Here is a 12,755-nt window from a genome sequence, read left to right on the forward strand (position 1 = left end):
ACCTAGCTACGAGGTGGTAGAATAGGGATTCGAATCCAGGGATCCCGGCTCCCCTCTCTGCCACCTGCCCTTCGAATTCCACATCAGAGCCCTTACTGCTGCCAGTAGAAGGCAGGCTTTGGAATCCGGGGTCGAGTTTTGCCCTCCTCATGTCCTCATCAGCTCTGATGTCATTGATTCCTGTGCTGCTAATGCAAATAAATCTGTTCTCAGGATGTGCCCTCCTATAATTGACAGAAAGCAGACTAGGCAGAAATGCGAGGCCGACTTCTTGGTGCCCAGAGCTCCCTGAGGAGCTTCTGGTAGGGACAGAACACCTTCACCCTCGGGATTACCTCCAGACCTTGCAGGCACACCTGCTCAGCTGTGGGTTGCTGCACCCCTAACCCCACCACATGCCGGCTGCCAGGATCAAGGGACTTGAGATACAGACTCACTTGTGCCATTGCTTCCTACTCCAGTAACTGACCTGGGTGCCTTGGAATGCACATTCCACATCTGTCATATACAGATTATTTGAAGGGCAAGGGGATCAGAGCTTCCTAACCACAGCAGGGCCTCTGACAGGGTGTCTAATACATATAAGGATGAAATGTGCGTGGTCTTTTAAAGGTGTAGGGGGAGAATTCAGTTAGATGGTTTGAAGATAAAGAGCCACCCACACACAATGTAGCCAGGCGGATCAGAGCCATGCCTCTGGCAGCATGCCACAAGGCTCAGTCCTCAGCCATGTCCTATTAAGCTTTTTCTTTAATCAGTGCCATATATGAAAATACAGAGAACAGCTTCATGGAGTGGATGAGAGCCGGCTTTGCCATGGGATGGGATGACATTCAAATCTCAGCTTTGCCACTTGGTCGTATGATCTTGGGGAAGTCACTTAACTTCTCTGAGCCTCAGTTTTCTACCTTATAGAGTGGTTGGTTATGTGGATTAGTTGATAAGATCTATGTGGCTGGCATACAGTAAGCAGTCAATAAATGACATACAGTTTGTGTACTGCATGTGAAAGTGATGGAGTTTGGGAGGAAAGGCCAGTATGGTGCCACTGCATACCTCGGGTCCCGAAACATCAGGTGACTCAGATCAGTGGAAAGATCCAATACTTACTTCCGACAGATCAATTGTACATGCACAAGATAGGGCCTTCTGGCTTAGCAGCAGCCTGTGTTACAGGACTTTGGGTTTTGGCTGATGGTAGTTGGTGATGAGGACACCAAAAACACATGAACTCACAAACCTACAAAGATGTCTGGCTTGAGGTCTGGTAACAGCAGAGTGTTCTCAGTGTCCATGCCCTGTTAGACAGGAATGCGGGAACCTGCTCACAGGAGCATGACCATGATGGGCAAGAGCCTTGAACCTGGTGAGGCATGGCTGGGTGAGCTGGGGTCTGTAGCCTGGAAAAACAGATGTGGCACAGTGTGACAGCTGCCCCATCACTGAGGTGGCCATGTGGAAGATAAAGTGGCCTGACTCTGTGTGGTTCCAGCAGAAAAAAAGGTGGCCTCGGTCTGCAAAAACTGAGAGAGAGAAGAACCTTCTACAAAGGTGGCCCAGATGGGGCATGGGATGGTAGTGAGCGCCCTGCTGCTGGAGACGGCAGGGATGTTGTACAAAGAGGAGTCAGCAGATCAGCGGCTGGGATTCAGGACCCTGCCTTCTAATCACTCAGCGGGGAGAGATAGAGCCTTTTCCTCACATTAATTATTGCTTACTTCCTCAACTGTGTTGCCACCTTGTTAAGAAGGCTGATTAGGTTGGAATAGGTCATGTGATGGAATTAATTTGTCCTGCTTGGGCTCTTCCAGACTCCGAGTGAAGTGCAAATCCCTAGGGGCCAATGCCTGGCTGGCTTTTAATCAGGCTGATCAAACTTCAGCCCTCGGAGCTTTTAAAAGACAGGGAATCAAAGAAAAATATGCCCAACCATACTGGTCTTACTCCACACAGTTAAACAGACCCCAAGCCTCTACTGATGTGACTGGTGCTCATATTGAGTTGTGGGCACGCGATCTCTGTGTACTCATGCTTTTCGCCCTGAGTTGCACAGGTGAGGTCACGGGCCCAGTTACCTCTGCACTGCAGGGGACAGAGGTTGGGGTTTGACTAAAGGGCACGGTAGGACTGAATTTTCACGTGAAAGCACTGAACAAATGTACGGGGAGAGTTGGGCCAATTCTGTACAATATTCCAGGACACTCCTCTTAACCAAATACTGAATGGATTCCTAGGAAAGCTGCCGAGCAAGCACACAAATAACTGCCCAGGTGGTGTGGCTGTGCTGTCCACAGTCTGGCCTTAGCAGATAGGATTTCAGTACACAGAGATGTGTTTGAACCCGAATTCTTGTTCTGGAATGATTGTGTAGAAACAGCCGCAATGGCTGTGGATGCCAAGCTACCTTCCTTGGTCAGGCTTGCTGTAAAGGAAAGGCATGATTTTTTTGTTTTTTTGTTTTTTGTTTTTCGTTGTTGTTGCTGTGGTTATTTGTCATTTCTTCTTCTTTTTTAAAAAATCAACCAATTAATTAATTTTTAAATTTACATCCAAGTTAGTTAGCATTTAGTGCAACAATAAGGAAAGGCCATATTTATCCTAAAAGCCAGGATCTGCAGATCTTGCTGGAGCACGGACTGACGGAGTGAAGACGAGGGCCTGCGGCTCTCCTCATTAAGCAGGACATCTGGCCATCTCATCCCTGAGTGTGTCCAGGAGGCGATGAGCTTGAAATCAATTTAGCCTGCTGCATATTTGATTTCCTAGGGTCCACTCGCCTTGCGAGGAGACTTCATCAGAACTGCAGCAGGAGATCGCCATGGAGACCAGAGGACTGGCTGAATCCAGGCGAAACTCCTCAACCAGCCAGGGGCCTGCCAGGTAACCCACCAGACTCAGTGCTCACCTTGGGAACGGGGAGACTGAGGCAGGAGGAAGGTAGATGAGTCTCAGGAAGAAACCAGGAGGAGGGGGTGATGGAGAGGTGGAGGTGGTGTTGAAGATGCGGAGAAGAAGGGGGCAGGAGAAAAGCAGTCAGCAATCTATCACTGAGTAATTTCCTCTCAGGTCAAGTGTTCTGAGGCTCAGAAAAATCTAAGAAAAACTGCTGTTATCTGAAATTGCTTTCATATAAAGTGATATTGAGGTACTTGCTCAAATCTGGATGAATTTTTTAAAAATCCAACAAGGCAGGGTTCCAAAAAGAATTGAGAAAAAAGACCAGCCAGCCTTGGGAGACCACTGGTGGACCTCAGTGGCATGCAGGCGGTACTAGTGGCACTGTCCAAAATAGCCTTGGCAGGTCCTCACAGGTTCACGTCCAGACTTCATTGCATGCATCTTGCAGAACAATTGGAAAGCTTATCCAACCTCCGAGCTGATGGCATCTGCACTCGGGCTTCAAGAGCCATGCCAGCTTAAAGAAGTCATTTCAGGGGCGTCTGGGTAGCTTAGTCGGTTGAGTGTCCGACTTTCCCTTAGGTCATGATCTCGCGGTTTGTGGGTTCGAGCCCCGCATCGGGCTCTGTGCTGACTGCCAGCTCAGAGCCTGGAGCCTGTGTCTCCCTCTCTCTCTGACCCTCCCCTGCTCACGCTCTCTCTCTCTCTCTCTCTCTCTAGAAATAAATAAAAATATTTAAAAAATAAATAAAAAATAAATAATAAAAAAAAAAAGAAGTCATTTCACCTTTCCAGGTCTCATCTGGAAACGCATCAAACAATCGGAGGGCTGCATCTGAGCCGAGGGCTAAGTCCCAAAGGGGCTCAACAAATGTGGAGCTCATTATTTCCTTCAAGCAAATTTTTTTTTCTACTAATGCCAGAGTTTTATATAATCACGGGCTCTACAGTTTTTGCTTAAGATTATTGCAAAAGTTAATTTGTCTAGTTATTCTTCATATTTTTCAATGCGGAGTAATGTTTCTTTCACCAGCCTCTTATAGGTGGGCATTTATGATTTCCAGTGTTTTTGTCTTACTGATAAAATGTGGTCTTAAGGCTCATTGATTGCAAGGAAAAGGACACCTTCAAACCAGCTCAAATCGAAAGGCCTTGGGTAGAGCTGAGATAGGAGGCTGATACAAGCTCAGAAAGACCATTCCGTGGAAAGGGAGCCAAATGGGGCTCACGAGAGGGGAGCGGGGGAGGCACCTGCCTCTCCCTTTCATTTTCTCCTGGAGTGGCATGATCGTTGTGATTTATTTTTTCTGCGTGTGTTCTCTGTTTCAGGCTTTCTCTGTTCACACATCAGCAGACACAGGCTGCTATACGATCTTGTGTTGAAACACCCAACCCCATCCTGGAGTGGCTTTTAATTCAGAGGCTTGAGTGACCCTCTGTGAGTCACTTGTCCATTCCTGCACCTGTTGGCTGAGCTGGAGTGGGGAGTATGACCTTGGTTCCAGCCCCTCAGCAAAGGGAGATTGAGGGGTGGAAGGAGTGTCCAGAGCAGAGAGGCAGGGCTGGGCAGGCACCTCAACATACATCTACAGCATCTGTAAACATCTCTGAGCATAGAATGTTTCCTTGCTTTACCTTATTCTCTTCGGCAAAGCTCCCAAGTGTGCGATTAGGGTGAAGGCATGTGACAACTCATGACTTGGTTCTAGGTTGCTCAGAACTTACTTTGCTGGGAACAGTAGCATGCTCTGTAGGTGCCAAATCAGGGAAACCAGATGCCAGGAAAGAGGGTTCAGGCTCTCTTCCCATTCCCCTCTGGAGGAGACAGGGGAGGCAGGAGGCAGGGCTGAAGGAAGGCTTCTTGCGGAAAGCTGGAGCTAAGGTGGGACCTGGAGACATGGACTGGCTGGTCTCGGGTGCTTGAGGGCCTGGCGGGGTCTGGCTCCAGAAGGGTGAGGGCAAGCTGCAAAGAAACTTGTGCACAAGCCTGGGGAAGAAACAAGAATCTGCGTAACAAATAATAAGACAAGAGTTAGGGAAAGAAACTAAGTTGTTTCTGGGTGCTTGTTCCCTTAAACCTTGTTCTAAATTTTATCATCATTTGCAAATTGTATTTTTTCTATTCTGGTGCCTACCAGTTATAAAGAGCTCTACAAAAGGACTGTAAGCAGAAAAGCTGCTAATTCCCCATTTGAAGGATCATGCCTTTAGCAGAGTCCGTGCGTTAAAAGGACAAAGCCATAATGAAGACAATACTCCTCATCTAGAAAGCTCTGTCCCAAACTGCGGGTGGTGGAGGAGCAGGAAATAAGGCCCCAGCAGAGTGGAGGTGCACATCTAAGCCTGGAGTCCCGGCAGTCATCTCTGCTTCTGCCCCAGCCCTAGAAAAGAGAGCTTTCCATCTCCTTCCTCCCTGAACTGGCTGCCTGTCTATGTCCTTCTAGGTTGTCTCGTCTGATCATCTCGCTGCGAGCATGGGCCACCAGGCACTTACACCATGAGGACCAGAGGCCTGACTCCTTCCTGGAGCGTTTCCGTGGAGCTGAGCTCAAGGAGGTGTCCAGGCGAGAAAGCAATGCACAGTCTAATGCGGGCAACCAGGAGCCACCAGACAGAGGGAGAAGGTAAGGAACCAAAATGATGGGCCATCTGTACCAGGTGAAGCATGGCTTTGCTCCTGCAGCTGAGATCTACCGTGGGGGCAGCCTGGAACACCAGCCTCATGACCTGTACCTTGAAGAAGGTGTCTGTCGTGGCGGAATACTGCATGTTCTGACAGTGGCCACCCCGAGTCCAAGAAGGATTGCAGGAGAGGAAATCCTTTAGCCAGAGTCCCCGGCCTCATCTGACCTTGCACAAAGTTCCCACCAGTGCCCCCTGGAATTGGTGCTCTCAGAAACACATCTGGGGATGCTGGCCTCACTGATCTCTCTCCATCAAGGGGCCTTCATCCTAGATTGCACTGTGACCCATTTTACTAAAAACCAGGGCCTAAATAATACCATAAGCCTTGAGACTACCTAAATGGTACCCACAGTTTATGCATAGGTTTACATACAGTCTTCTGGGAGGGAGGTCTGAAGGTTGATCAGAACCTTCAAGAAGAACCATCTGTATCCCAGATTGGAATAAGAACCATGGGGTTGAGGACTGTAGGTGGGATAGGATGGGGGATGGGGAGAATGTTTGCTTGTTTGGTAGGAGAACGGTCTGCGGAACAAAGGCTCTGAGCATCTTCCTGCATGGCCCGCTGTCCACCTGGAGGCTGTGGCTGATGCCGTCTCGTATAGATATAATGAGAGGAATCTGCAGGTCCCGACTCACATCCCCCAGTCCCACACCCGACACACACAGCTGCTGCCTCCCCTCCTTTCTTGTCCTCGGGAAGTCTCCCCAGCCTGTGATCAGCAGGGAGACCACTGGGCCACTGGGTGCCATTGAGGGCCATTGAATTGAGTGTGGCAGCAGCAGAATGTCTCTTTAGGACTCTCTGGGCTGTCGGAGGGAAGAAGAGGGACATGGAGGGGGAAGCTGATCGCCTCTGAGCCTCTCAAACAGGAAGCCTCTTGCTCAGAATCTGCTTCCTGAAAAGGGGGGCTTAGAAAGATCTTTTGGCTGAATTCTGTAGATAATGCCAAAATTTGTAAGATGTAAAGGTGAAAACAAGCCTGGTTATTGCAGAACAGACGGTCCCTATATAATTGGTAGAGAAAATCCTGTGTGTTTTTGTGTCAAATGAGCAGAAGAAGGGCTCAGGTGTTGAGTCTCTGAAACAGGCATCCAGAGCCCTTGGGGAGTGAAGGTCATGAGGCCTCAGAGGAAACAGGATGGATCTTCCTGGTATTTCCATTTTGCCTCCATATTTGTATGTATGTGTTACAGGTTTATTATAGATTATGCAGAAAATTGCAAAATGTGCAAACATATCTAAGATAAGATATGACAGTTCAAGGAAATTTCTTGCTAGCAGCCACTCTAGGGAGCCATGTTTAGTTTCCCTGCTGGGAAACGTGTAACAATTGGCTGGCTGAGATTAAAAGGCCTGGCATTTTAGGGCTCAGGTTTTCACCTGGGCTTAGACCACAAACCCTTGGGCTTTCTGGGCTTGGGGAGGGACTGCCTCGGGCCTGGGTGCTAGTGGGGATGGGCTGTGTGCAGGGTCATCCCAGGCTCCCAGGGCCAGGCATCCTAGACTGAGAGGGATCTCCATGCCTGCAAGGCCGGCGTGCTGTTCGCTGCTGAGCCATAACGAGAGGATGGATGGCAGATAAGGGAGAAGAGAAGATGGAGGAGGAGGAGACGGGGACAGAGATTTGCTATTGAGCCAGCCAGAGTGGTCCAGTTCCTGGTGGCAAGCAAAGACTTCCTTTGTTAACTTGATCAAATTATCCTCTCTACAACCTTAGCCTAATGAAGATGAACATTAGCCTCTTTGTCCATTTCCCAATGTGACCAGATGAGCAAAGACTTGGGCTAGGATTCCATCAGGACCAGGTCCTGACTGGACCACAGATGTCTGGTCACTCGCCCGAGGGTTCAGAGGGGGTAGGCACATGCAATGGTCCAGGCTAGTGGCTGATCAATCAGAGAGGCTTCCTGAGGGAGGTACACTTTGGATTTTCCAGGCAAACTCATTGGCAAAGCAAAGTATATGCAGAGACAGGCCTTGGTTATTCTATTGGTTTGTCCTTATGAGATCCCAGACACAGAGATGTGGTAAACATGGGCCACTGCATCCCAGGGAGCTACACTCTCTTTCCTAACTTCATAGGAATTAGGAAATTGCTTGGGCAGAGGGGGTGAGGGGTGGGGGGTTCTGGTGATCAAAACCAATCCCAGCCACGTAGTAGATGGTGAGAGGGAGGCTTGAGCAGGGGTGAGCAGAAATACCAGGATGGCATTTGGCTGGATATTAGCATCACAGAAGAGCAGAGGTGCCGTGAGAGTCAGACAGGCGGATCACAGGCCACTGGCTGCTCTGTGAGGCCATGCTGGCTTCCTTAAACTAGCTGTGTCAAAAATGGCTAATGGCAATTGAGCACTCTGAGATAATAGCTTTCTCTATAGAACACCACAAAGGACCGTGCGATTCAGCTTTAAATAAACATGTAGTTGGGTGCAAAACCAGCCTCCACTTTCTAGCAGACTCTCACATAGATCTGGGGTGGCAGGCCCTGAAGTTTTAAGATTAATGTGGGGACAAGGGCCCAGGGCAGGATAGATTCAAATCTGGGACAGTTCTGCTCATGGTCTATTTTTTGCCCTGCAAGCCGGGAGTGGCTGCTGTGATTGGGTTTTCTTTCTTTTTTTTTTTAAATGGTTTTTTTTTTTAATGTTTTATTTATTTCTAGGAGAGAGAGAGAGAGACAGCGTGAGCAGGGGAGGGTCAGAGAGAGAGGGAGTCACAGACTGAAACAGGCTCCAGGCTCTGAGCTGGCGGTCAGCACAGAGCCCGACGCGGGGCTCGAACCCACGAACCGCGAGATCATGACCCGAGCGAGAGTCGGATGCTTAACCAACTACGCCACCCGGGCGCCCCGTGTGATTGGGTTTTCAAGGGAGGGTCCCTTTGGAGAGCCCCTGCCTGCGCAGATGAGAGGGCAAGTTGCTGCTGCTGCTGCTGTGACGGTTCTGGTGCCGAAGGTGCTCGACGCACTCCACCTGAGTGTACCCAGCGGGCAGGTACCACGTAGGGTTCACGTCTGCATCCCTTGTAGCTCCTGGCACACTGTTAATCTGAATGAAGTGGGGTGGAACTTGAGGCCAGGATTCTGGTGGGATGCGCATAGTTAACCCTCATTTATTCAGAAGCCTCAGTTGAGTCAAATGTTCATCCTCTCTTCCCCTTAGAGCTAGTCAAAAATTGTTTGTCCTGATAATAACAACACTCCGGGTCCTTCGAGCTGTATGAAAAGGCCCGGGGGACAGGGAGCGGGGGTGCTGACATAACCACCTGGGGCGAATGGTCCCCAGCAGTTGGACCTGAGTTCAGATTCCCGTGCCACGTTCTCTTTACTTTCCTGCAGTGGCTGGCCCCTGGCCAGAAACAACAGCAGCACCTGCAACCACTCAGAGGAGTGAGTACCTCTGCTCCCCGGCAGAGCCCCCTCGCCCTCCCTGGTCCCACAGGCCACCTTCGTCCCCGTAGGTGTCCCAGCTTTGCCTCCCTGCTTAAATGCTTCCGCTTCCCATGTTTCCAGAACACGACTAGACCATTCTAGAATCTTGTCCCTTTCTCTGAAATTCCATCTCCATGGACAAATGGGGAAGAGACCTGGTCTGTATGACTTCTTTGAGCAAGTCACCTACTTTCTCTCCCTCGTTTTTCTTATCTATAATGCATACATCGTTTAAGGTTTGACATACTCTATCGCTATGTATCTGAGGGTGCAAACTCGGAGTCTCTTTACAGAGCGGTGGGTATTCTCCTTCATCATGAGAATGCATTTTCCACCCTACAACCCCAAGCCCCAGGGTGCCAGCGAAATGCCCTTGTCATAAGGCCAATTCGGGCCAATTTGGAGGGAGTCATTAGGGCAATGGGAAGAGGAAATTTAAATACTGTATTGCCAGATCATAGCCTCTTGAAATGCTGACCTGCTGTAATTACTTTTTATCACCAGACGCTGAGCTGGCAGATAAGTTTAATGTGTGATTCTGGCAAGTGCCACTCAAGAGCCCAGGGAGGAAGTGTGCGTGCGTATGTGTGTCTGTCTGTCTGTGTGTGTGTGTACACTGTTCTCCAGTCTTCTTTATGGAATATCACAGGGGCAGCCACTGGAGGGAGTCTCAGTTGGAGCTTAGGGAAAAAAACCATCAATATCAGCAAGAAATCCAAATTTCCAACTGAGGAGAAATGTGCCAAGGCTTTTTCTTATTTCCCTTTCTTCCTTGGATAGAAGTTTTTCCCATTTCCCTCCATGAAACTTAGTTGCATTTTGTCTGCAGAAATGTGGATATCGAATCCAGAGACCCAAATGCCAGCAATCAAGATAAATGAAATTATTTAATCTGCAAAACAGTAACTATTGTGATACGTGCTTGATCTAAAGCCAAACTTGATATCAAATACCCTTGAAACCCCCATGTTGAGTCCCACAGTCAGAGAAAGGCTCAGGGCACTGGAAACCATGGACAGAGGTTCCGTAGGTCTCTAGGCTTCTCTCTTCTGGGGCTGGAATGTGGGCTAGGATGGGGGTGGATGGTGTTGGCTATATCAGGTTCTTATAAATCTTTTCAGATGGGTTCAAATCATGGATCCACATTGCAGGCCAACGACCGAGGAACAAAATTGTGAACTGTCCCAAAATGTGACCATCTGGGCACAGAGTTACAGAAATAATTCTTATGGACACCCTTTCCCATTCTTCCACCATGTTTCTGGCATTTTAACTTAGTTCCATGGGTCCTGAATAATTTTTCTGTCTCCCAGAGCAAACTGTTCCCAGCCCAAACCGTCATCGTTTGCAGCTCTGTATAGGTTTTTTGGGGTAGTGCTGGGTGGATTGGGGGATGCAGTTGGATGGCGGTGGGTCTTTCATAGGCCCACAGCAGGTTGGTAACCTCCCCGCCGTTCCACAAATTGTGGTCTGATGTAAACTCCCAGCTGGTCTAAGCATGCCTGATAAGCTTGTGGGCAGCGCCCTCTGCTGGTGCGTTGACATTAGGACTTCAATGGCCGAAAACCCTTCAAGGGACCCTCCATCACAGATTCAACAGGACAGAGGATGGGTGACTGTCCTTGATTTTCTCATTTAGCAAGTTTAATAATTTTTCATTTTTATTCAGTTTATTCATGTACTCACTGTCAAAAACTTGGAAAATACAGAAAAGCACCCATGAGCATACACCCTCAAAAAATATACTTCATTTTAACAGTGGAATCCCATTATCAGAGATTACATCTCTTAACATGTTGGGAAATACCCCTCCAAGGTTTTCTATATATATTGAATATATAGATAGATATATAGACAGAATATATTACATATGGAAATATAGAATAGATACTGGTATATATTATAATAATTATATATTGTATATAATAATTATTTTATTGTTACAGTTACACATAATTACATATATGATATGTTTATATATTACACATAATTACATGTATATGGTATGCTGTTTAGGTGCATTTGTATCCCAATTCAGCCACAAAGAGCTTTGTGACCATGGGCAAGTTACCTGACCTCTCTGTGCAGGAGTTTCCTGACTTATAAAGTAGGGCTTGTATTAATGTTTTACTTACAAGGTTGTATGAAGACTAAATGTGCTAATACATGTACCATGCTTAGAACAGTGCCTGGTTACATAGTAAGTGCTCAATAAATACTGACTAGTGAGGTGAGCAGAGCAATTTCACCACCACCTCCTATAGACAGCTACACCCTAATCGTTGGAACCTGTGGAGAGGTTACTTTATATGGTAATGGGAACTTTGCAAACGTGATTAAATTTGAAGACCTTGAGATAGGGAAGTTGTCCTGGATTATCAGGTGGGCCCAATGTAATCACAGGCATCCTTAAAAGCANGGGGGGGGGGGGGGGGGGGGGGGGGGGGGGAGGAGAAGAGTGGGTCTGAGAGATAAATCGGAAGGAGAAGGAAGAGGAATTTTTATTGTAAGAAGGACCCCTGAATTGCTGGCTTTGAAGAAGGAGAAAGGGGGACACAAGACAAGGAATTGAGCAGCCTCTCAAAGCTGGGAATAGCCCTCCATTTTCCTCAGCAAGAAAACAGGGACTTACTTCTGCCCATAACCCCACTGAGCAGGAAAACAGGTTCTCCCCCAGAGTCTCTAGAAAGAAATGCAGCCTGCCGCTGACACCTTGATTTTCATCCAGTCAGACTTAGCCCAGACTTCCAGTCTACAGAACTATAAGATGACACATCCAGGTTGTCTTCAGCCACATTTGCTGTAATTTGCTAGGGCAGCAATAGAAAACTAATCACACCGCTTTTGATACCAGAGTGGGGGTGCCGCTGTAACAAAGTGGAAGTGGCTTCAGAGTAGACTCTAGAAAAATTCTGAGGAGCATAATTTTAAAAAGAAAAACCTAGATAGCTTTGAACAGGTTGGTAGTAGAAATGTGGACATTAAAGACTCTGCTGGTGAGAGCTCAGAAGGAAACGAGGAGCATCACGAAGAAAATCTGTTTTGCTGAAGCACCTTGTGCTTGAATGGTTGTAAACTGACTACCAGTAGAACACTGGGCTTTCAGGATGCTGCTGGTGAGGACTTGCAAATAAATGAAGAGCGGCCATTGGAAGTTGAAGAAAGGGGAATCTTGGTTGGTAGTGGCAGAAAGCTCAGTGCAATTACATCCTCCAGGCAGGTGGAAAGCAGACCGTTAGGCAGTGAGCTCGAATATTTAGCTGAGGATATCCAACCAAAGGTGTTGAAGGTGCAGCGTGGTATCTTCTTGCTGCGTGTGGTAAAATCCAAGAGGAGAGGGAGAAATTGAGGGAAGAACTTTAAACAAAAAGGAAACAGGACTTCATGATTTTGGAAATTCCCAGCCTACTCAAGTGGAAAAGATACTAAATTTTAAAAACTGTCAGAAAAGCGTGCTTTGAGAAAAGTCAAGGGCATGGCTGAAAACCCTTCCGGTAATACCTCAGAAAGATCAAACGTTCTGAGCATTCAACAAACAGCTCTCTGAAGCGATGAAGAGTGCGACTCATAGCTCCCCTCAGCCATCCCAGCAGAAGCCAAAAATGTAGAAGAGATTTCACAGATCTGAGGATGAGCCTCTTGTCTAACACAGTGAATCCCTCTGATATACATGACCCGCAACATTCTGGAAGATTCTATAGCAGCAGGAACACTGCCGGCTTGGACCGGAAGGGACGG

General features: G+C 47.9%; 1 protein-coding gene across 1 annotated transcript in view; it reads left to right on the top strand.

The window, feature by feature from the left end:
* The window catches only part of CNGA3 (cyclic nucleotide gated channel subunit alpha 3), a 31,235-nt gene that overhangs the window by 6,364 nt on the left and 12,116 nt on the right, over positions 1 to 12,755 (top strand). The window contains exons 2-4 of the mRNA XM_039232378.1: positions 2,767 to 2,880; positions 5,343 to 5,522; positions 8,925 to 8,975. Of these exons, the coding sequence (XP_039088309.1) occupies positions 2,767 to 2,880; positions 5,343 to 5,522; positions 8,925 to 8,975 (345 nt within the window). The remainder of the gene's footprint in view (positions 1 to 2,766; positions 2,881 to 5,342; positions 5,523 to 8,924; positions 8,976 to 12,755) is intronic.

This window comes from Hyaena hyaena, unplaced genomic scaffold (assembly GCF_003009895.1).
Source record: "Hyaena hyaena isolate Hyena2069 unplaced genomic scaffold, ASM300989v1 scaffold_64, whole genome shotgun sequence".
NCBI lineage: Eukaryota > Metazoa > Chordata > Mammalia > Carnivora > Hyaenidae > Hyaena > Hyaena hyaena.